Below are 22,294 nucleotides of genomic sequence, written 5' to 3' on the forward strand. Positions count from 1 at the left end.
GGTGCAATTTTAGAACTCGTAAGATTAGTCAATGTAGGTTCAGCTCCTTTTTAAGGCCACAGGGAAAGTTAAAGCAGCTAAGAACATTTCCAAATACAGCACATTTGCAGATGGGGTGTTTGTGTCCACATGTGTAAGTGCTTTTACTTTAACTTCCAGTTTCCTCCCCTTACGGCGTCTGTTTTTTACAGCTTACTACATATAAAACACTCCCTCATCAGAGTCCCTCGGTGAAGCTCTGAGCCGTGCACTTATTTAATCTACATCACTTTATCGCATTGTAATTAACACAACAAAGTTTCCTTTGGTGACATACTGGCAGAACAATGTTTAGTATCAACCAGAAAGCATTTACGTAATAAAGTTAGATCTGGTCTTCAAAACATGGGGGACATTTTGTCGATATCTATTAGATATATTTGATTATAAGTAAATCCTTGAGAGATGCTTGATCATTCCAGTAATTATTCTTCCAAATTGAAGAGTGTTTTGGAGATTGGCTCTAAAGTTGGCACAGTGGATTTCACATTAATATACCATTAAAATAACAAATGGGATAAGATGACACTCAGGAAGAGACACGATTTAAAACTTGGCAGCCGATTATTCCACTCTTAAATATCTGGGTTTCTTGGCTGAGGGGACAGTCCACCTAATGTCTACACCAACCCGAATGCCTTTCTGTCACAGAGCTGGCAGTAATGTCTCCATTCACAAACTCTGTAAAGCGAGATATGCTGTAACAGTTGTCGTCATACTGATCACTTTTTCCTGTCTATTTCTCCAATGCTACCACATCTATTTTTACTCTTTTGTCAAGCCGGATGTATTGCCAACTCGCCAGCAGCTCTGTCGAGGCTGTAGCACCTCGGTTTCTTTGTGCATCTCTACATCTCCTTTTCTGTGCCTAAGAGCGTTAGCATTGCAGCTTCTATCACGCTATTCATGATTCACACCTGGGTGGCTGATGCATCGCTGGGAGTTCACATGAAGCCAAAGGTTAGAGAAATTTCCTGGTTTTTATGTAGGCCTCAATTCTTAAAGCTCAATTTTACAAACCATTTTTTCTTGATGAGTGTCCAATTCTTCTCTACAGTTTAAACGGTGTTCATGTGGGACCACATCGGGTCAACTGTGGACTGAAATTGAAGTTTTGACTGTGTTACCAAAAGAGTTAAATTCACCAAATCAACCAAACAAGTCGGTTGTTCTCTTTCCTGTCAGGCTAGTGTGTGTTTATCTTGTAAATTCATTTTAGTGCAAGACACACTAATGAGCTCGAGTACATTTCATGCAATTTGTAAACAAAGCTGTTGTTACATATTACATCATTTACAATTTTTTTGACTATGATTTAGAATATACCGTTTTTTTAATGAGTTTAATGTGTTGGACTGATGGGGAACAGCAGCATGCAAAATGTTACTGTACGACAGAAAAACTAACAACTACCTGGCTTTATGTGTTGGTAATATGTGGGCTAAAGCGGTATCCAGAGTCAGGGGAGAGGCTCTATGATATGGCAAGTACCCATTTCAGACCTCTTCAGATACTTTTCTAGCACTGCACTTAGATCTCTAACTCAAAATAAGCTAACATGCACTCTAGGTTTGAATGCATAGAAAAGCAAGAACATTTGGGTAAAGAATAGGGCAGTGAGTTAAACACACTCACACCTGCATCTACTACTATCTAATGATCCTTAACGTAGCACATCACCAAAAAACTCTGGCTGAAGAGCTGTGAAGGGCCCAATAGTAAAGATCAGCTGATTCGGGCAGCTGCCAGGTGTGAATGTGTGTAACTCTGTGTGAAGCAGTGTGTCACTGAGCTAAAACTGAAAAAAAATAAGGAAACTGCAGTGAGGAAATAACTGCCACCTTGTCTGGAGGTGATACTAGTGAGTGTTTGATGCTGAGTAGTTCTAGTCCAAGGGGATTTTAAACGTATTAACCAGCTGTGTGAAGCCGTTTATTTCCCAGAAGAATGAATCCTGATGTGCCAGATCTCCATAATGTCACCCCAGGGGACATTGTGAAATGAGAGGATGTGGTTTGATGTGGCGTATGTGCAGGCTGTCTGTCTCTGTCTGATTTGATGTATGCATGACTGCGAGTGCCATGAAGCCATTACCATTTTTTATTTCAACTGGAAAGTAGTAGCACAACAAATACAAAAATAATTGTATGAATACAGTTCTTGGTCTTTCTACATCATCATCTGGATTTTAAGGCTAGTTCTGGTTGATTACGGCTTGTATCTTAAATCATTCCTATTAGTTATGATACAATTGTACTTGAAACATGGCAACATTGAAAGTGCGGCAAGAAACTGTGTTTGATAATTATTCATTGAAAAATGTATCTTTCCCCGTTTTCGAAAGTGCTGATTCCGTAACTTTCCCTTTCATTCAAATGACGTCATATCGGCAGCAAATCTGGATCAGCTCGTTTGTACCCCCGTTTTTAGAGATGTGGGTAAGGAGGAAAAGAGAGTGGGCTGTATTTTCTGACACTTTGTGAGTCTCCTTACACACCAGGGACTGTATTTATGTAGAAAAGACAGCAAAAAGTGTATTTTGCATAATAGGGGACCTTTAAGTGGACATGTTTTATTTAACAATTCCAAATTTGTTTTTTTTCTCATAACCCCTTTGCAAATGCTATAGTACAGTCCTGGTGGAGAACCGTTGGTGTTGATCGTCACTATTTCATTGATCATTGAGTTTGCAGGTATACTTCGAGATCAATGCAAAGTCATGCGAAGAAACTGTCAGCATCTCTCAGCTCCAAAGCCATAGAGCCACATCCTGGAAGATTTAAAGTAAACTAATGAATGCAGATACTATATAGATATATGGATACTTTACACTAATGGTGTATGCAGCCTAAGCACATCAAACACTTAGGGAAGACAGTTTCACTGGTCTGAAATCATCTGTTTCTAACACCTTGAAAAGGGGTAGTGTTTGGTGAGCGACCCTTTCACGGAGGCTTTAAATCCTCTCATCGTTACATGGCAGATAGAAGAAGTCCCCATGGACTCGAGAGCTGGCAGGGTGCTCTGAGTGTGCGCTTGTAAGCTGACTACCACACCTGAAGCTGACAAAGAACTGGAGTGTAGTCGGAGAGCTAAAGACCCTCGTGTGTGCTGAGCGATTGGCCAGCTGTCATTCAAACCAAGGACAGGTTTGCTTGCTTTCTCTCGCTATTTTTTCACTTTGTGCATGTTATTAAGTTATGATAATATAGCTGTCCGTTATATCACACCAGCCCACGGGGTATATCACTCAGAGAGACATTTCATGTTGCATAATCGTCCCATTTACATACCGCTTTGCATAAAAACTCTAATGCATGGTGTTGTTAAAAGTGCCCTGTCATATCAGCTCAAAATGCCAGCTGTGAGCAAACATATTCATAAAAGAAGAGAGGGAGATCTGATTGTCAGCCAGGTGGTGAGAAGATTCACTCTGGAATTTCAGTTTTCATTTTAAGCCATTTTCTAATAATGTCAGAAAAACTTGATATCGCTCCATCTGACTGACTGTAACCACCCACCCAATCACCGGAGGAGGACTAATATCTCCTGTGCAACAGACTCGTTCCTCTTAACTCAGAAGGACCTTGGAAGTTCAAATGTAAAGCACTGCCGTCGCAATGTTCTGCTTTTCTGTATTTTTTTCAGAGTTTAAGGCTTTCATGCTCAGGTGAACAGAGCTGTTCAGTAATGTTTTCCACAGCCAAGAAGAATAACATCTAAAGTAAAGCCATATTTTCCTCTCCAGCCCTGGAAAAGGTTACCTATAGCTTCATGTGCACTTGAAAAGACTGAACTCTACAGTACCTGTGGCAACAATCACACAAGTCCTGGTTACAATCAAACAACAAACACTCAACGTGTCTGTAGGCATAAGGTGAGCTGTGAGCTCAGGTGTTATTATTTTCATTTATATATAAAGGGAAAGCAAAGAAAGTATAACGCAGCAAACAGCTCTGTCAAGCTTTACTCAGCACAAAGCTAGTTGATAACGTCAAAATGCTAACAATCTGATAAGCAGGTATAACATTTATATATGCAGTTATGGCATGCTAACACCTGCTCATAAGCACCAAACACACTGATTGGCTTTGGTTTACAGAGATTTGGTCATTGAACCTGATGATGGCAGAAGAGGAAAAGACAAAATTATTTTAAATCATCCTTAGGTAGAACATTAATGTCTGAACCAAATGCCATGGCAATCCATCCAATAATTGTTGAAACATTAAGTTTAAAACGTCAAATGTGAGGAAAGGTCAGATCAGATGAATACACTTATTAGGATTCATCCTTCGTGGACCATTATGTTTTTCCGCAATGTAAAGGCAATCCACCAAACCGGTCAGCAGGTTCTCAGTGCTTCATCTTGCATCCTATGAAGCATTTACATTAATATTAAATTCCTAGCAATTTAATGTCACTTTTTTTGGAGTACTTTTAAGATAAGCTGTTATTCCCTAGTAAATACAAGCCACAAATAAAGTTATTATGGCCCTTTTACACTACACCGGTCATAAAACCAAAATGAAATCTTCTTGAAATTATGCCTACACACACACACACACCTACGCAAAGTACGGGTTAATGGCAACACCTTCCAAGCAACAAATCTCTATGATTTACAGCCTGATAATGAGCCTCTATTTGCAAAACCTTAAATGTGCAACTCAGTGAAACATTCAGTACATATAAAACAGTTTACCCAAGTGCAGCGTAACTTCCACAGTTTATCGATCCAACCCAGCGAAAAATGCAACTTTGCAAAAGTGCTGCCCTCGTTTTCAGGAGGTCCACGTCCATCAAAAGCCAAACACCACGGGATAGCAAAAACATTTGTATTCATTCACAGTTCCAAAGGCAAGACAGGCAGACGATTCAGCAAAGCTCTCTAAACTCAAGCCCGAGATTCTTAAGGCAAGATCGTCACTTTTCCCAAGGGCTGAATCCCAAGGTTTATAAACTGTCACCCTGCAAAGTAACACTGGTGCACTGGCTCAAAACGCTTCTATTGTCATCACACTTTAAATGAACTCTTATCTTTGAGCTCAGCACACTTAGGAAGCTCATTATGCCGGTCTATACAGTATCACGAAGCGATAGACTGTGAATTAATGTCTAATCCAGATTTCTTTCTCATACAGCTATGCTAAAAAGGAAGTATAATGTCTTTCAAAAATGTCCCTTTGTGCCTTTTTTCTGGACCTACTTAATAAATAAATCACGTTTTTGGAGATTGGTCAGAATTGGAATAGAATTCACCACTTAGAGCCTGACAGCTTGCCAACCGTCACTAAGACCCTTAAAATCCTCAGCAGCAGGCTGAGCTCAGGTTTTCTTTCTAATGATGATGGAACAAGGCAAGAATTGCACCGTTGGGGTAGATTTTACTACATCACAGACTCAAAAGGTCAACTGTAGCAAAACGCCCAAAATCAATTTTGAGTCTACATGTATGCTAGGCTCACTCATGTAATCACATGAAAACAGAAATATAGAAGGGAAATAACGGTCAAAGTACAGCAGCATGACTTCTATCAGGTTAGAAGCCATACTGACAGATGGGAAATAGGATGAGTGGCATTTAGATTTCATAATACGTAATACCTCAAAAGACATGGAGATGAAGGGCATGCTTCTTCCATGAAAACATCTCTGCACTTCCATGCGCAAAGTGAATCTTCAGGAATAATTGAAATGATCAAATGTTCACCTCTGTAGGGTTGCAAGTTTGAATTTTCCTTTCTTTAAATTGATTCCAGTGAAGACAAGTTTATCACAGAGTGAAAGTACGACTGAAACATCCATACATCAAGCTGCGAAACATTCTCAAATCAGTATAACACATTTAGACGCTGGCCATTCATTCTTCAGTATGTCTGGTTTGCAACTCCACAACAAGTGCAAATAACACTAGTTCAAGTTGGGTTATTGACCTTCTCTTAGCTACAGAGCTCAGACAGAGTCTTTAGGCGTATTTTGGCAAAATAATGATCAATGTGGGATGTAGGACAGTCGATAAAGAAGAAGAGTGCTGGATTGGCTCCACTTGCATTTGGTTCAATACAGATATATGCTTCCACTTTCTGGAGCACAGACACATAGTTTAATAATCTTAATACTGTAATTTATCAGAAATAACTGTAACTATTAACTGAGGATGTCTTTATGGGACAGTTGTGACTCAACAGAGGGCTTTTGAACTGAAATGTGCTTTTGTGATAGTTGTATTAAGTAATATTTCACAATGTTGCTATTATAAACATAATACAGTATATTACAAAACAAATATGCTTAGCCCCATGCCTGCACCTATTCTGGTGAACAAAATTCAAAATGTGTATAAGCCGTGAATTGAATCTGGCAACAAGTGCAATGTGGTAGCTTTTTACTTCCTCCAACAAGGCAGATGTTTTGTTGACTTTAAATATGAACAGAAAAGCTTGCCTGAAAACACAGACCCTGAAATGAGGCAGACAGAATTATCTGTAATCTTTTGTTTAACTCCTCCTGAGTTGACAGATTGGAATGACTCATGATGAATATATCAACACTAAAACAGTAGAAAGTCTAACACCTTTTTTTCTTTTGTGATACGTCTTCGTTGTTTTATCCTCGTCTTTTTGGGAGGGAAGATGTAGCCTGCAGTGCTTGTTGAGTGGGGAGAGGAGTGGGATGGTGAGCGAACAGGGTTAAAGGCGGTGTGGTGAGACGGAATAAAAAGTGCAACATTTGGAGAATGACAGTATAGGGTTAGGAGGAGGCTCAACATCTCCTATCCATGCTGATGCTGTATTATTTATATCTGGAATAAATTCTACGAGCAGCAGACACTGAAAAAGAAGAGGCCCTGAATGCAGCATCCGCGCTGAAATACACTGCTAAAATGTTGCATGAAGGTCACACTTTCTAAAGAGCACTGGAACAATTGCTGAGTCGCTTTATCACAATTGTGTGCTAAGCTGAGGTGGCTGGAGGAATAAGTGAGAACTACAAGGACGAACTGAAGGAGAGTCACGTATGTTCAAACCACTGTTCCTGAAAAAGTATTCAGCTGGAGTTAACAACCAATCAGCTTTTGTAGTGCGTGTACTTTTTCTCCCTGTGGCTAAGTCATTCAGATAATAAGGTTCCTATAATAACAGAGAAGACTCAGATGAAGTCAATTTACAATTTGAACACAAAACATTAAAGGCCATATTCATTAATGGGGATTATCACATCGGGTTCTGGAAAGGTTAATGAGGCAGAGAGGGGGGGAATGTGAATGCTTTCTTCGTGTTTGCCCACTGTGCATCTAAGTACAACAACTTCATATTGAAATATGAAGGACGTTTTGTCTCACAATGTTATGGGATTTAGCTGGAAAGTGTCCTAAACTCACATTCAGTTGTCAAAATCCTCACATTACAATTCTGTTGGCCATATTACCAGTTTAAAGAGATGACATTACTGTCACCTTTTATCACGGTATTTCAGTAGTGCTGGGAAGCAAGTGAGGAAATACAATACTGGTGAGCCATTTTCTCTTAGTCTGTTTTTCTAAATAGTTTTCTCTCAGGCGTTCTGATATAGATGACAGCAAGGCATCTGGGTTCGTTCCCTCTATGCAAGGCCACTCCCCTTTTGGGGAGAAAACACTTGCTGTCATCTGAATAGCGGCAAACCTGAGTTCTAAAGTTTTTGCCAATCGATCTCAAATTTAAGAAAACCGTGGATTTCTTTATCTACAAGGAGCCTGGTTACAATGGCCAGTCAGGCAAACAATCACATGACATCATTGGAGATCAATGTTCTGGCTCGATATATGGTTAATGAAATCAATAGGGGATCGATTTCCATTCAATCTGCCGTCGGACGAGTGAAGAAATGACCCGACTCAATGGCAAGCGGCGTCATATTCAGACATCTATAACTACCTCATTGAATCTCCAGGTAGTTTTAAAAGGACATCTGTCACTTTTTTGTGCACCCAGACACATCGTTGTGCTGTTTCAATTGTCCGACAAATTCACGTTACTGTAAACTTTAAATATATTGCTAACGTCAACATGTAAAACTGTTTTTTTCAGCTTGATGAACAGGCTATTCTCTGTGAACAACCCGAGGCAACAGAGAGCTTCTTTGACAGTCCTACAGTAAAACGTTAGCGTCGCACTTACCTATACACTAAGTGTAGGTTTAATAAAGTGAACAAAAACGTTCTTTAATATGTTAAAAGCTGGCAAAAACGTTTTGTCAGTCAACACATACTTTCCACTCAGGGCTTCCATACAATATGTACTGATTAACTTTAAAATATTGAAGCATTAAACAATTTAAATAAATATGAGCCAATTATCCTCCCTCATATAAATATTGCATTGTAAACCTAAACTGAAACACAATCAGATTTAATGTAACATTTTTGAAACAGTCGTGCAAAACGATAAGTCATTATTAAGTCATTTTGTAATAGAATATATTCGTATTAGATTGCTACTGAATATGAAACAAACATTATTTTGTTTGGTTAAGAAAAGTCATAGCCCCTGTCAAAATCATGAACATCGAATTACCCCTCATATGTGCATAAAATGCTTATTCTGCACTGTAATTAACGGCCAAGTGAATGTCTTCATTATGTGTTAATTGGCTCCTGGACCGAAAATGTCTAAGTGAACCTTAAAGGCACAAAGAGGTGAAAGAAGAGGGAAATGAATGCATCTGCATCGCTTCATGTGTTATGACAGCAACAGTTGAGTGAAAAACCTATTGAGGCATTATGTGTTTGACTAGTCACATATCGAATGCGGAGCCTAATATCTTCTATCTGAGTGTGTCCCTACATCAGGCATCCAGCTGGGATTGTTGTCAAATGTCTCTATTCATCAATATCTTGTGAAAAATGCAGGCTTTTACCCGCTGATGAATAATGAATCAAGGTTGGCGTATTAATTTTGTCACAAACACATGGATGAATGTTTGGGAGCTGCTGCAGCTGCAGATTAATCTACACTCAGAATGGGAAAACATTCTGAACGGACCGAATATTTTGATCTATTAATGAAAGCAAGGTTGCGTCTTCCAATTTTGTGAAGGACACAATTCATTTATAATTCTGGGAAGGAATGAATGTGGTCCTCAACGTTCCCAAAATGTGTTCAGTAGTTTAGAGGCAAAGTATGTGAATACTCTTAATGCATACTGAATTGAATTACCTATATAACGACGGACATATACAGCTGCTTCAAGGCTAAAACGCACTAATAAGTCACTTGAGCTGTCACGATTAAACATATTAATTTAATTTATGTTAGTTATTTATTGGCAGGCCAAATAAAAGCTTGGTTGCTGTTGGTTTTGTGTGCTCCCTTCAAATTGGTGTCTGTATTTAGCCTAAGATTGTTTATTATTGTCACTGAACCTTTTCAGCTAGGCTAATTGTTTGTGTGACTTAGATTTAAAATCTAATTGTGGACTTTTAATAACCTCCATTTACTTTTTTATGGAGATGATCAATCCTTATTTCTGGAATGCTTTAATCTTGTTTGCTAACAGATGGTCCACAATGGTGTCAGTGCATTATAGCCTGTAGCGTTGCATGATAACATATGCGGATATGTTTTCAATACGCTTACACATGAGCAATATGAACTGGCATTGCTATGTCAGCATATGTCAAAACGTTGTGAGCATGTCAACTGATGTGTCATCGTTTGACTGCTTCAAGGTCAGAAAGCCACTGGAAACTGAGAGAAATATTTATCCGGTTGAATCAGCACAACTGTTGAGGTGGCAACAACAGCAGAATCATGGACGGGGACGTCGCAGGGGAGGCCCCTAAAATAGCTGAATGAGACAGAGAGGTGGAGGGTGAAGGAAGCGGGAGAAACTGAGCGGGACATTTGTAGAGGGCCCAGAGAGACTGAGTCAGGCAAAACAAACAGAGGAAGGCAGCTATCAGAGGGTCAGGTTCAGACCCCAAGCTGAATTTGAATGGAAAATAAAGCAATATAAACACAGAGAGGAAAAAGAAGAGTGAGAAAAAGCAGACTGCAAAAATAAAACTTCAATAAATAGAGGAAGAAACAAAAAGACAGAGAACTCAGTAGATAATCATGATAATCAAGGTATCAATACATGAATTTCATCTCAAAGCAAGATAAATCACCCATCACCTCAAAGGAATAGCTGGGAGAAATCTGGCAGAAAGAAAACATCTGCCTTCAGCCCAGATGAGTTGCTTTTATCTCCGCTCAGATGCAGGGTGAAGCGCTGAGCGTTGCTAGTAACACACAGAGTAAAGGCTTAAAGATGCAAAGAGCTTTACATCATTGCCGTTGCTATGCAACTATTCTATTATTATAAGCAAACCAACCTAAAATAATACAGCTGATAATGATCTTTCAAATCAAAATGGACAAGAAGGAGGATTAGGTTAAATTATGTCGAGCTGATCCATAAAGACAGGTTTTGAAGTCATTTAATTGGATTTGATCAGTGGCGAGCGCTGACTTGTATACCTATGCCCTCTGACCCCCCCTTCCCTCGTCAAAAAAACTATAGTCTTAAGACGCTAATCGAGCCTTATCAATGCAACAGAGACAGAAAGAGTGATTACAAAAAAACGAGTTATTTATTAAGCAAAAGTTTTATTTACAAATACAAATGATCATATCATCACACAAGCTGCGTGTACTTCAGCGACATATTGAAACAACGTCCCGGGGTGCAAAACGCATGATGACAGCCACCCTCTACCACACAAAACACAATTTATATGAACACCTATCATGACAAGGTGCCCACAGCCAGGTAGCAATGGACAGCGATCCTTGCATTTTGGAAAACAACACAGGCAATTTTGTTAAACCGGCACAGCTAATTCAACAAATATCATTAATTTTGGGATACATTTATAGCAGTGGCGGCTCCTGACAAATTTCTCAGGGGGGGCAAAAGTTGTGATGATGGCTAAGATGACCCATTCAATGGGTAAAATAATAATAAATAAAAGTCAGATAGCCAGCTTTACAGTGTCACATCTCATTGTTTAATTTGGTTTTCAACCACTAGATGCAACCCCAGACATAAAATATACAATACATTTGGTTCCACAATAAAACACACATTAACAGATAGTTTGTCATCTAATAGTTTGCCCTTGAAATCACTTTTAGCACAGTCTACAATTTATAGCCATCATGGATGCCATAGCAATAATCAAATCAAATTATACTATAATCAAAACTGTAATTAATCAAAATTTTCCAGAACATATTCCATTGAATCATCCGAATCGGCGGTCTCCGCCAGACGCGCGCGCTGTACGTCCGAGCACGCATCAGTGCGTAACTGCGTATGACGAAATCACGTTAGGGCAAGCCCCCCCGGAGCCCATAGAAATGCATTGTATCGTTCGATTTTTGAAAAAACGAGTCTCAACATGTAAGTCTATGAGAGCGCCTGGGGCGATTTTCAATCTGACTGATATCGCCCCAAGGGGGCGGGGCTACTGGTTGGACAGTGACATCCAGGCTGCTGATTGTCGCAGCGATATTCAGGCTGCTGTTTGGACTATACTATTAAGACTTAAACCGGCAAAATAAACTCTTTTCTCTCTTTTTTTTCTTTTTTTTTTTTTTTTCGTTTGGCTTAAGGAGGGCGGTGCACTATCGCCCCCTATGGGCCAGCCGCCCCTGATTTATAGGCAGAATGAATTACGTCGGCACGGCGGCCTACATTGAAAATAACTTTGGCCTACCCTTGTCGATCCTCTCATCCAGTTGTATCGCGTGTAACTGCTGGTATTAAAATGCTTCTCAAAACTCCTTGAAGATACAAAAATCCACGTTTTCTTACATTTGTGAAACTTCAGCATTTGTAGGCTATTTACCGCTATTCAAATGACAGCGTTGTTTTCCCTAAAAAGTGGGAGGAGCCGTAATTTAGGCCGGATATTATGCATGTGTTACTCTCATCTAATTGACGTTAGCTCTGAGGCTAACTAGCTACTTTTCCACCAGTTTGACAGCGGGCGGAACTTTTCATAAAGTCCGCGGTAATAAAGCCCACCCATTTAACGGAAAGATATGACTGGTCAATTGTACTGTCATTTGACATTACTCTCTCGTTGCGTTACTATTGCTGGGCCATCTGTTCACTAATAGCTGGAACCACCAATCACCTCTTGTCTTCCCAGTAACTCCAGAGAAGGCCAAAGGAGCTTCTTCATTTAACCCTTCACATTCCACAGAAACTGAATAGGCAGATTCAAAGAATTTATTTCAAATACAATTAAATCAAGTTATTTTGGTAAAAAAACAATGAAAAATATAACAAAGAATATTTTTTAAAAATACATTAAAAAATATTTTATTTTCAAATATTTTTAAATATATATTTTTTGAATATCTTAGAGAGGGTCCTGATGGTTCGCCACTGGATTTGTTATATGTTTTTAAGTGAGACCAAAAAATGTTGATTGGACATTGATTAACACCTTATTAGAACAATTTTAAACTACAGAAAGGCTATTAAAAGGTTTGTTCGCTCACCCATCTCGGGATGGTGCCGTCCCTCAACAGGAACGCTGACTGTCCGCCGCAGCAGCTTGTTCCTGTGAGACTCTGAGCGCCTCTCGCGCATCAGCAAAGGGTGTACCTGCATAGAGAGAGCACAAGGTCAGAACACAAAAAAACACTCCTGCAGCACTGTACAGAATATGAACACACTGTGGCTCTTTACACTTCTCTTTGTAGCATTTTAGAAGCCAGTGTTCACAATGTGCCTGAAATATAATCACAGTTCTGTAGAAAACAGCTGCAGTTAAATTTATCACAGCATTGGAAAAGGCCAGAAATTTGCTTTTTCAAAATAGAGTGGAATAATTGTAATAGTTGAAAACAAACAATTGCCAAAGGGATGTACAAAACAGTAGATGCCAGTAATGATTGCAACACCATGAATGAACTGATAAAACCTTTAAATAAAGAAACTACCAACGGCAACCAAGTAGATCTAATTCATCCAAGAAATGTATTCAAGGTTAATGTGGAGTACCATGCAACCCACAGGCTAGCAGTAATATCCTATTCTTTAAAGTCGTAGCACATCATTAAACTAAAGTAAAAGCAAGAATGGCTTATATGGTAAGACACAAAGGTAGGATTCACATCCACAGTAGTTCATTGTGTAATACATTAAATCCAATTTGGAGGAACTGGAAATTGAAATCAAAGAAAAAAACAATATATATAGAAAAATAAACCCACAATTCACAGCTCCACTACATTTGGCCCCACAGTCCCTGAATTCATAAAAGTAAGGCTTGAGGGAGGATAAATGGGACAATGTGCCACACTAATCACAAACACTGGTACTTTTGAAATCCAGTCACACTCACAAAATACATCAAACACTGTAAAGTACAGAGCTATAAATCTCGACCGACCAACAACGCTAGTTCTTCGTTGGCACTGGGCCCCAGAACACCAAGAAATACACAACAAATAAAAAAGACTGCAGAAATTCATTATGAGTTTTCTTTCAAAATAACTGACTTGGGATTATGTGACTGATGGATGAACGCTAGGCTGTTGTATTAGAACACAATTAGTCTAGGGCTGAGAAGCTGGAGGGTACAAAGAGTTTTAATCTCTTTTAGCTTACCCGCTTTCTGCAGCTATATCAGGCAGCTGTAATTCGAATGCTATGTCATACAACTTAGCCATAGTCTACCTTTAAAGGGGCCATATTATGCCAATTTTCAGATTCATATTTCTATACTGCCTGTGCTGCATCGCCTCTTTTCACCCTCTGTCTGAAACCAGCTCCACTGTGATTGTTCAACCTCTTAGAAATGTCCCGCCACTTAGCCTATCACATCTAATGTGTTGGTACGCTAGCCAATAGAAGCGCAAGTGTTGCATAGTGATTTCACTGTGTTACGTAATTCAATAAAGAAGTCCAATCGAGGCATTTCAGGCAGACGGGACGGTGTGGCAGAGAAACTCCCTAACTACATGTATAATGTTTTTTTGAGTTATTATTGTTTTATTCTTACATTTTCCCTTTGCCTAATGTTTTTAAATGAGGCGTGCAAAATGTTATAAAAATATACATCTCTTTGTCAGTTTTCAGATTTAGCAGATGCATAAATTTGATAAGAGTGTATAGAATACGTCTTGCTGATTGTTGTAGACGTTTTTCTCAATTATATCAGCCTTGACAAATGCAGAATTATGGATTTAAAGTGCTTGTTTCAACGATGGATAATAGAGGAATCCTTGGAAAGTGAATTGCAGTCACTATCATGAACTTTATCGTCCTTCCTCTCATAAAGTCAAGGTGTCTGCGGAAATGATATCGGTCATGTTTGTGTTCTGATACAACGCCGCTGTGCCTCTGAGTGTGTCCTATTGAGACTAGCGGCTAACAGCAATGCAACATCGGAACATAAAAGCGCTGGTGTGAACACAGACTGCCAGTGTTACAAGGTGGGGCTAACTGCAGAGAGCTGTGCAGCCCGGGGGCTTTGGGGAGAAGCCAACAACAGTGAAGGACACTGGCAGGTCACACTGAGCCATATGTCCCACAAGACAGCCGAGTGCCACTCACTCTAAAAGGTCCTCTGTTAATATGAAAACACATTGGAGTGTGTGTGTGTGTGTGTGTGTGTGTGTGTGTGTGTGTGTGTGTGTGTGTGTGTGTGTGTGTGTGTGTGTGTGTGTTTGCTTTTGTTTGTACGTTCATATGTGTGTCTATCAAAGCGAGAGGAGTACATGAAAATTTAATGCAGACACTGCTCCACTTCAAGCTACTAATATTGTACCGCTGCCACGCTACAGCTGTATCACATCGGACACATGAACACACACACGTAATCTAGTTAGACCAGCAAAGCAGAAGATTCCTCACATCACAGCATCAGGATGCTCTTTATACGAGTCCATACATCCAACTTAATCAGGGACAAGCACCATAAATCAACGGCCTCCATGATTACTCTCCACTTTGCTGCTTGTGCAACCAAAGTGCACAAAACTACATTGTAATGCAGTGCTTCCCTGGGACCAACATATTGCTTGTTGTGATGAGATTACAGTACAAACTGCTTTATGAAAAATATATCAAGCTGCATACTTTCTTTATGAGTCCAGTTTGAGAATGCACAGAGCGTGTATGCTAATGTGTTCCCAGTTGTGAAGACACAGTGAGAAGATTTTGCCATGTATCAAGTTTTTTTGTGATCTGTCTGGCCTCTAGTTCAATCCTGAATAAAATGTCTACATCTGCATGATAAAACTAAGCTTCAATCATTTATTGTATACAGAGGAAGATTCAAAAGGATTGTAGTGCTAGTTAGAGGATGATATATTAATGTTAAATGTTGGCAACGTTTGCGTTTAATCCTCTATAAAATGTATTAAAATTACTTTTTATTATTTGTCGAAAGTCATTTCCATACAATTACAATAATTCTGTATGCCACCATGATTCATCTTCCGTGAAATGATTCAAAACTAAATAAAAAAACACTCATCTAAATTCAAGCCTTCTTAGTCCATCCTGCTTCAATTTTCATTCAAGTCTTTTCTGTAAGCCTCATTTCATTCTCTTTGTCAGATTAATGTTAAAAAAAGCACCGTCTGAGAGTGGCCGAGCACTCTGCGCGACTGATGGAATATACTTTAGCGCCAATGCGTAACAGTAAACCTGAATTAACTTCACATTCAACCAGCTCTTCATTGATCAGGAACGCACATAAAGCCACAGTTGCATACTAAAGCTTTATTGCGACCATGTTTCTTTATAGTGTTCCTAAATGTACGTAATAAGCAATGTGGTTTCATAACACATGATTAAGCACTGTGCCAGCTCTGACTACATGAAAATATTAGGGAGGAGAGTACGGAGGAGTAGCAAACTCAGAACCCAGGTAATCACACTGAATGGTTTCGTGGTTATTGAAGGGATAGTGGTGATTTTCACCAGGGTTAAAGTAATGCTTCTCTCACTCTAGATTTTCAGCTGTTGCCATGGAATCCAGAAGAGACAAATGGGTTCCCTTTCATCTACAGTAAGACTTGAGAGAAGGTTGCAAAATAGGTGTTTTGTAAGCAGAGGAATACCAACACCTTCGATTCTTCTCTTCGTGTATTAAAATCAAAATAAGAGGTTGCAAACTAGTATTTCCTACCATAATCTGTAACACTTACGGCTCAAGTTATCTCAAATCTACGAGTCTTAAACAGTTAAACACTTGACAAGCCATCTAGATACCAATACCACCTAATTACAAGGAGCTAAATATGGTAATTTTCCTTAATCATATCTACTTGAACTTGAAGTACAAGCCCACTCATACTCCCCCCTACTGCTGCCCTGCCCAGTGTAATTCATCACTGACAACATGACTTATTGAGCAAGAATAACTCCTTACCCCACCCTGACACTTCAATCCCCTCCAATAAGCATCCCACGTGTACTTACAGCGGGGGGGAAACACCTGGAGGCCTATTTTACTCTGCATGTGGCAGTCTTTGATTTGTCTTGTGTCACGACCATGAGTGGGCACAATGAGCTGGCAGGCCAGCACCCATCACCCACAGAGAGGCCGCATTAGGCCAGCTCACTGACTTTTAACCACTTCAGATGGCACTCTGTACACCTCACACATAGATTTAAAGAAACCCTTTCATTTACAACACAGTACACGTAACTCAAATACACTACTTTTCAAAGGCTTGGTATGGTACCACATAAAAGCTGCAACCTCTATTACACCTCACCATACAGAACGAACTACTGACTATTCTTCAGGTGAGGGTACGCTTCAAACGTTTGTGTGTGTTCCTAATGGCCAAACTTGAAAAGCCGTCTGATATATAGAGAGAGATGAGATGAACCAGATAGAGTAAATTGTAAAACTAAATTGTACCATTACCACTACACTGGTGAGTGGCTGGTCTCGGGTCTCATATTTTATGTTTACAGAAAGCACAGCAGATGATAAAAAAAAAAAAAAATCATAAACAGTTAAAGGTACGTTTTAGGAACATTCCTTGAAAGACTTAAGGTTTCAACAACCTAAATGATCAAATCCAGCTGGAGGAAGCGAAGACACCAAAACAAAATGGTATCCTCCAGACTACAACGTACATAAGATACACTGTAACACACAGCACACCGACACTTTACTTTGGTAACACATAAGCAGAAATCCCTACATTTTTGTAATTAGGGTGAATTAATGAGTGATCATATCCAAAAGAGTGAATTACAACACTTTGAAGTGGTAGAATATCTGCAGTTTTTACTTTTTCATTTGTGACCATGTTTGGGGACGGTTGAAACGAGTGGCGCTGCAATCAATTTCATCCAATTAGATTTTTAAATTGTATGCCAGATGGATTCAAGCGGCCATGATGACTATTGTGATGAGCAGTGCTGAAATCGATCCATTCCTGATGAGAATTTCAACAATCAGGATAATAAAAAGTAACATGATTTTCAAATTTGAGTCATAAGAAAACAACCGTGCCACACTGAAGCCTGTCCTGGCATGGAGAGAAAGATATAGATGAGGGGATTGTGGTATTGGAAGAGGGAAGCTGAGAGGAAGAGATGGCGATAGAGGGAGGAAGGGGGCTGGGAGGCAGGGAAGGGAGTGCCATTGATCTGGAGAGAGAGGAGGGTGTTTTTGTTCAGCTTGGCAGGTTGAGTTGAGCGATGCTGCAGGCTGGCTTGCCCATATGTCACTACTGCTTCCTTAGGCCCAGCTGTGAGGAGCAGGGGAATATGGTGGGACACTGTGTGAGTGTGTGTGAGAAAGTACAACTCTGGGAGAGAAAGAAAGAGAACAGACAGAGTGTGTATTTTCCAGAAATATAGTGTGTAATGTGCACGAAAACGATGCAATCCATTATTTCTTAACGGGGCAGTAATCAAACCCTGCTGGCGGTCTAACTCTGGCTCAACACACAAAAGCACAGACACACAAACAAATGCATCAACCTGTATAAGGTCACACACAGAGGCAATAACAAAAATGTGGCTGTGCACCTGTGCAAAGACAGGAATATCTTTCACCTCAGCATACAGACAGACACACATACATACGGACACACACACACACACACACACACACACACACACACACACACACACACACACACACACACACACACACACACACACACACACACACACACACACACACACACACACACACACACACACACACTTCCCTGCATCATGATAGGTGGCCGAGTTGGCCAAAAGCACGATTCGTCCTTCAGAGCGTCTGTACCATCCTTTCATGGACAGATGTTCCTCCTTCTCCTGACCTCAGGCACTGGCTACTGAGTCATTGAACACACAGTGATCACACTCACATAATTACACATCTCCACTAGCACACACACTGAGAAGAGGCCAACAGGGCTGACATTTTGACCATTTGTGGCCTTTCCCCAATGAACCAATAAAGGGTAATTTGCTACATTTGATAAACACAGTTCTAACTTTATATTTCCATAAACAGTATAAGGGGGAAAAAGGTGATGTAGTTTGCTAAGAACCGGTAAAAGCAGATACAATGTCTTTGTATTTGTCTTCAATACATCCAGGAGGTGTTGAAAAGGATCAAAAATACAATTCTTTAACACAGACGGTACCATGTTGGCCTTTAATTGATATGAAGACACAGAAAATGCTGATGTAACCAGCATTATAAGCAGGAAACTTAAATTAAACTTAAACTGGGAATTGGGTGTGATTTGTTTACCGCTAAGAATGAGTAGCTAAAATGCATGCCAAGCATGACTAATCATTACTTGGTTACAGAAAACAAACATCTTGCTTCTTTAATGCAAATCAACATATTCTTTACTGTAGGCTGTAGTGAAAAAGACCATCAAATACATACTAAGAGTGTAAATGTTGAGTAGGTTTTTAACGTTTTCTTGGAAAAGCTCAAACCACCCATAAGTGTCCCCACACCACAGAGACAGATTCAGTCAAAAACAATTGTTCTTAATAAAACTGATAAATGGCGGAGGATTGCTTTTAAGGTCATCGATATCCGGGAGTTGCTCCTGGTAAGTTGGCAGGAGACAAATTAGCCTTAGTTTTCCTCTTTGTCTAGGTGCCTCCAAGGTATGGGAGGGGAGAAAAACGGTACACTATCCACAGCAGTAGGCAAATTAATCAAAACGATGAGATAAAAGCCATTTAAACCCTTGTTCGTACAAGATGACCTTTGAAAAAAACGTTTTGTTTCTGAGTGAGTGACATCTTGCATTCAAATGGCATGTAGTAGTTACTCAAATACCAAGACTTTTTTGTTAACATTGCCTAAGGGGTTCAGGTCAGCCTTCTCGCTAAAACAATCAACCTCTCTCTTCTTTCCTGACAGCCACTGCACACCTACACTTATTACATAATTAATCCCTGTGACTCCCACGCAACAGCCACCTGAATGTGCTCTCCAGTATGGCAAGCCGTTTGAGTATTTATTCCATATCCTTGATATCAGACGGCAGTTACCTACACTAGTTGGCTCTTTGACAGAACTTGTTAGATATTTGGTCACACTAGTTTGGCACTTGGTTTTACTAGTTGAACAAAACATTTTACTAGTTATTATTTTTCAGCAACTAGTGGCACTTTTGTCCAACTAGTTCCTACATAAGCCTTACAAGTGACGCCAGGAGCTTCACTAGTCGCACTTTAGTCCCAACGTGTAAGCTTTTAGACAAACTAGTGGCCCTCTGACTGTACTAGTGAGGCTTAACGTCTTACTAGTTAACTAGTGTGCTGCAAAAACTCTGACATGTTAACTAGTTACAAAAAAGAAGCAGAAAATTGGCGAACTAGTTAACTAGTGGCATACATTTTTCTGCACTACTTAACTAGTAACACCCAAAATCACTCACTAGTTAACTAGTAAGGTCAAAAGAGCCGTCAACTAGTTAACTAGTGAACCTTTTGCCTTTACTAGTTAACTAGTGAGTGATTTTGGGTGTTACTAGTTAAGTAGTGCAGAAAAATGTATGCCACTAGTTAACTAGTTCTCCAATTTTCTGCTTCTTTTTCGTAACTAGTTAACATGTCAGAGTTTTTGCAGCTTACTAGTTTACTAGTAAGACGTTATGCGTCACTAGTACGGTCAGAGGGTCACTAGTTCGTCAAAAAGCTTACACGTTGGGACTTTAGAGCTACTAGTGCAGCTCCTGGCGTCACTTGTAAGGCTTATAGGAACTAGTTGGACAAAAGTGCCACTAGTTGCTGAAAAATAATGACTAGTAAAATGTTTTGTTCAACTAGTAAAACAAAGTGCCAAACTAGTGTGACCAAATATCTAACAAGTGCTGTCAAAGAGCCAACTAGTGTAGGCAACTGCCGTCTGATATCAAGGATATGGAATAAATACTCAAACGGCTCGCCATACTCCAGGGTCATAAGCAAACATACGCAGTTCGCAGTCGCTCTTCATGCACTGTGACAACAGGACCTACAGGCTAAAGCCACAAGGTGCCATGGCTTGTTTGCAGACCGGCTCACACACTGAAGCTTCCATATTCAGTACCAAAAAAGGGACCATCAACATGCACAGCTTTTCCTAAGGAGGAAAAAGCACTCAAGTGTAAATGTATTTACTTTGAATTACTAGAGTACTTCTTCTCAGTTTGTTCTAGAGTGGGTATTTCTCAGCTCTGTCTAACACTTACAAACAAGGTCTGTGCCCCCCTCTGTCTTTTTCTTTTTGTACCACTGGCACAGTTGGGGTTAGCACAGCTCGAACGCATGACTTGGGGGAAAGGGCACTGGTGCGGGGCGGTGGAATATGAAGCTCTGTCACCTCAGATTAATGTGAGACGAGAAGAGGAGGAGGAGGAGGAGGAGGAGGAGGAGGAGGAGAGGCTGGCAGGCAGCAATCACTGCCAGCCCTCTCTCTCCCCCTACAGGACACAAAGAGGCAGAGCAGCCTGCAGAGAGATTCAGTATTGAGGAAATTGCGAGTAATTTTTTAAGGGATTCTTTAAAAGACTCAAAGAAAGCCAGATTTTTCCCGAGTGGTCATGTTAGAGAGGAAGTCAACAACCAGCCTGCTTTATTCAATCCACTACTACAAATGTCTTTAAATGTGTAAAAATAAATGAAATATGAACCAGTTATTACATAATGGGGCCAAAGTCAAACTATTATCAATGATCAGTCAATCTGAGCATAACTTTTAAGTTATCATTATGAAAGCATTAGTGAACTGCAGCTCACTATGCAACACATGATTTAACATGATTTTATTTTTTTGCGCCCAGAGAGGGCCTATATTACAGATTCTCAGAGTTGAAAGGTGGAGGCACAGGACTCGAACTGGCTTGCGGTCTGATTTTACAACCAGCATGGCCCCCATGTAGACCCCCACACTCACACAACTTCAAATTAAGACACCAATGTGTGCAATAATAAACTAAACAAGACTATGACACCACTGTTGTGCAATAACACTTATATACAATTTGTATATTAGCAGAATCTACTTAAAATATAACTTGTAGATTTGAATTACTTTACATTTTTTTCTAATTTTATATTTTTTGTGCATGCCCTTTTATCTAATAGTGTTTTATTTTACTTCTTTTTTTTTGTCACTATCTTCACTTTTGCTGTTACAATGTAAATGTTAAAGTAATCCGATTCTGATTTAGCAGGGGTCTAGGTATATAGGCCACCAGCTCTAACCACTGAGCTATCTGGCGGCATTTTCTGCATTTGAAATTATTATTTGGTCTATAAAATGTCGTATAAATAGTGAAAATTACTAGTTTTGTCCAACAATCAGCCCAACTGTATTTATTTTACTACCAAAAAACATACAGAAATGCAGGTGAAGCTCACAAGTGAAAGGCTGAAGCAATGACTGTTTGGCATTTTGGATTAATCAATAAGAAAAATTTTTGCAGTTCAGCTTCTCTTTCCTTTTGTTGATGATATCACAATGTATGAGCATATTTCGCTAAAGAATATTGATTATTAAATGAAAATATTCATGACACATGGACATGGTAGTATTCGTAGTTCTAAGGCCGTGTGTCCACCAAGGCGTTTAAACGCCGGCGTTATTCTGAAAGCGCCCAGCGCCGGCGTTTTGGTTGCTATGATACGGAATATTCGCAGTTCTGATTTCGCTGTCAGTTTTGTGGTGCACTTTTGCTCAGAATTGGCGGATATTATATATATTATTGCTATACTCATTACTTTCTTT

At 39.7% G+C, this 22,294-nt stretch overlaps 1 protein-coding gene across 1 annotated transcript in view; it reads right to left on the reverse strand.

Moving 5' to 3' along the window:
- Positions 1-22,294, reverse strand: part of syngap1b (synaptic Ras GTPase activating protein 1b) — a 117,199-nt gene that overhangs the window by 60,467 nt on the left and 34,438 nt on the right. Inside the window, exon 4 of the mRNA XM_063879613.1 lies at positions 12,579-12,684. Coding sequence (XP_063735683.1) covers positions 12,579-12,684 — 106 coding nt within the window. The remainder of the gene's footprint in view (positions 1-12,578; positions 12,685-22,294) is intronic.

This window comes from Eleginops maclovinus, chromosome 3 (assembly GCF_036324505.1).
Source record: "Eleginops maclovinus isolate JMC-PN-2008 ecotype Puerto Natales chromosome 3, JC_Emac_rtc_rv5, whole genome shotgun sequence".
In the NCBI taxonomy this organism is placed as follows: Eukaryota; Metazoa; Chordata; class Actinopteri; order Perciformes; family Eleginopidae; genus Eleginops; species Eleginops maclovinus.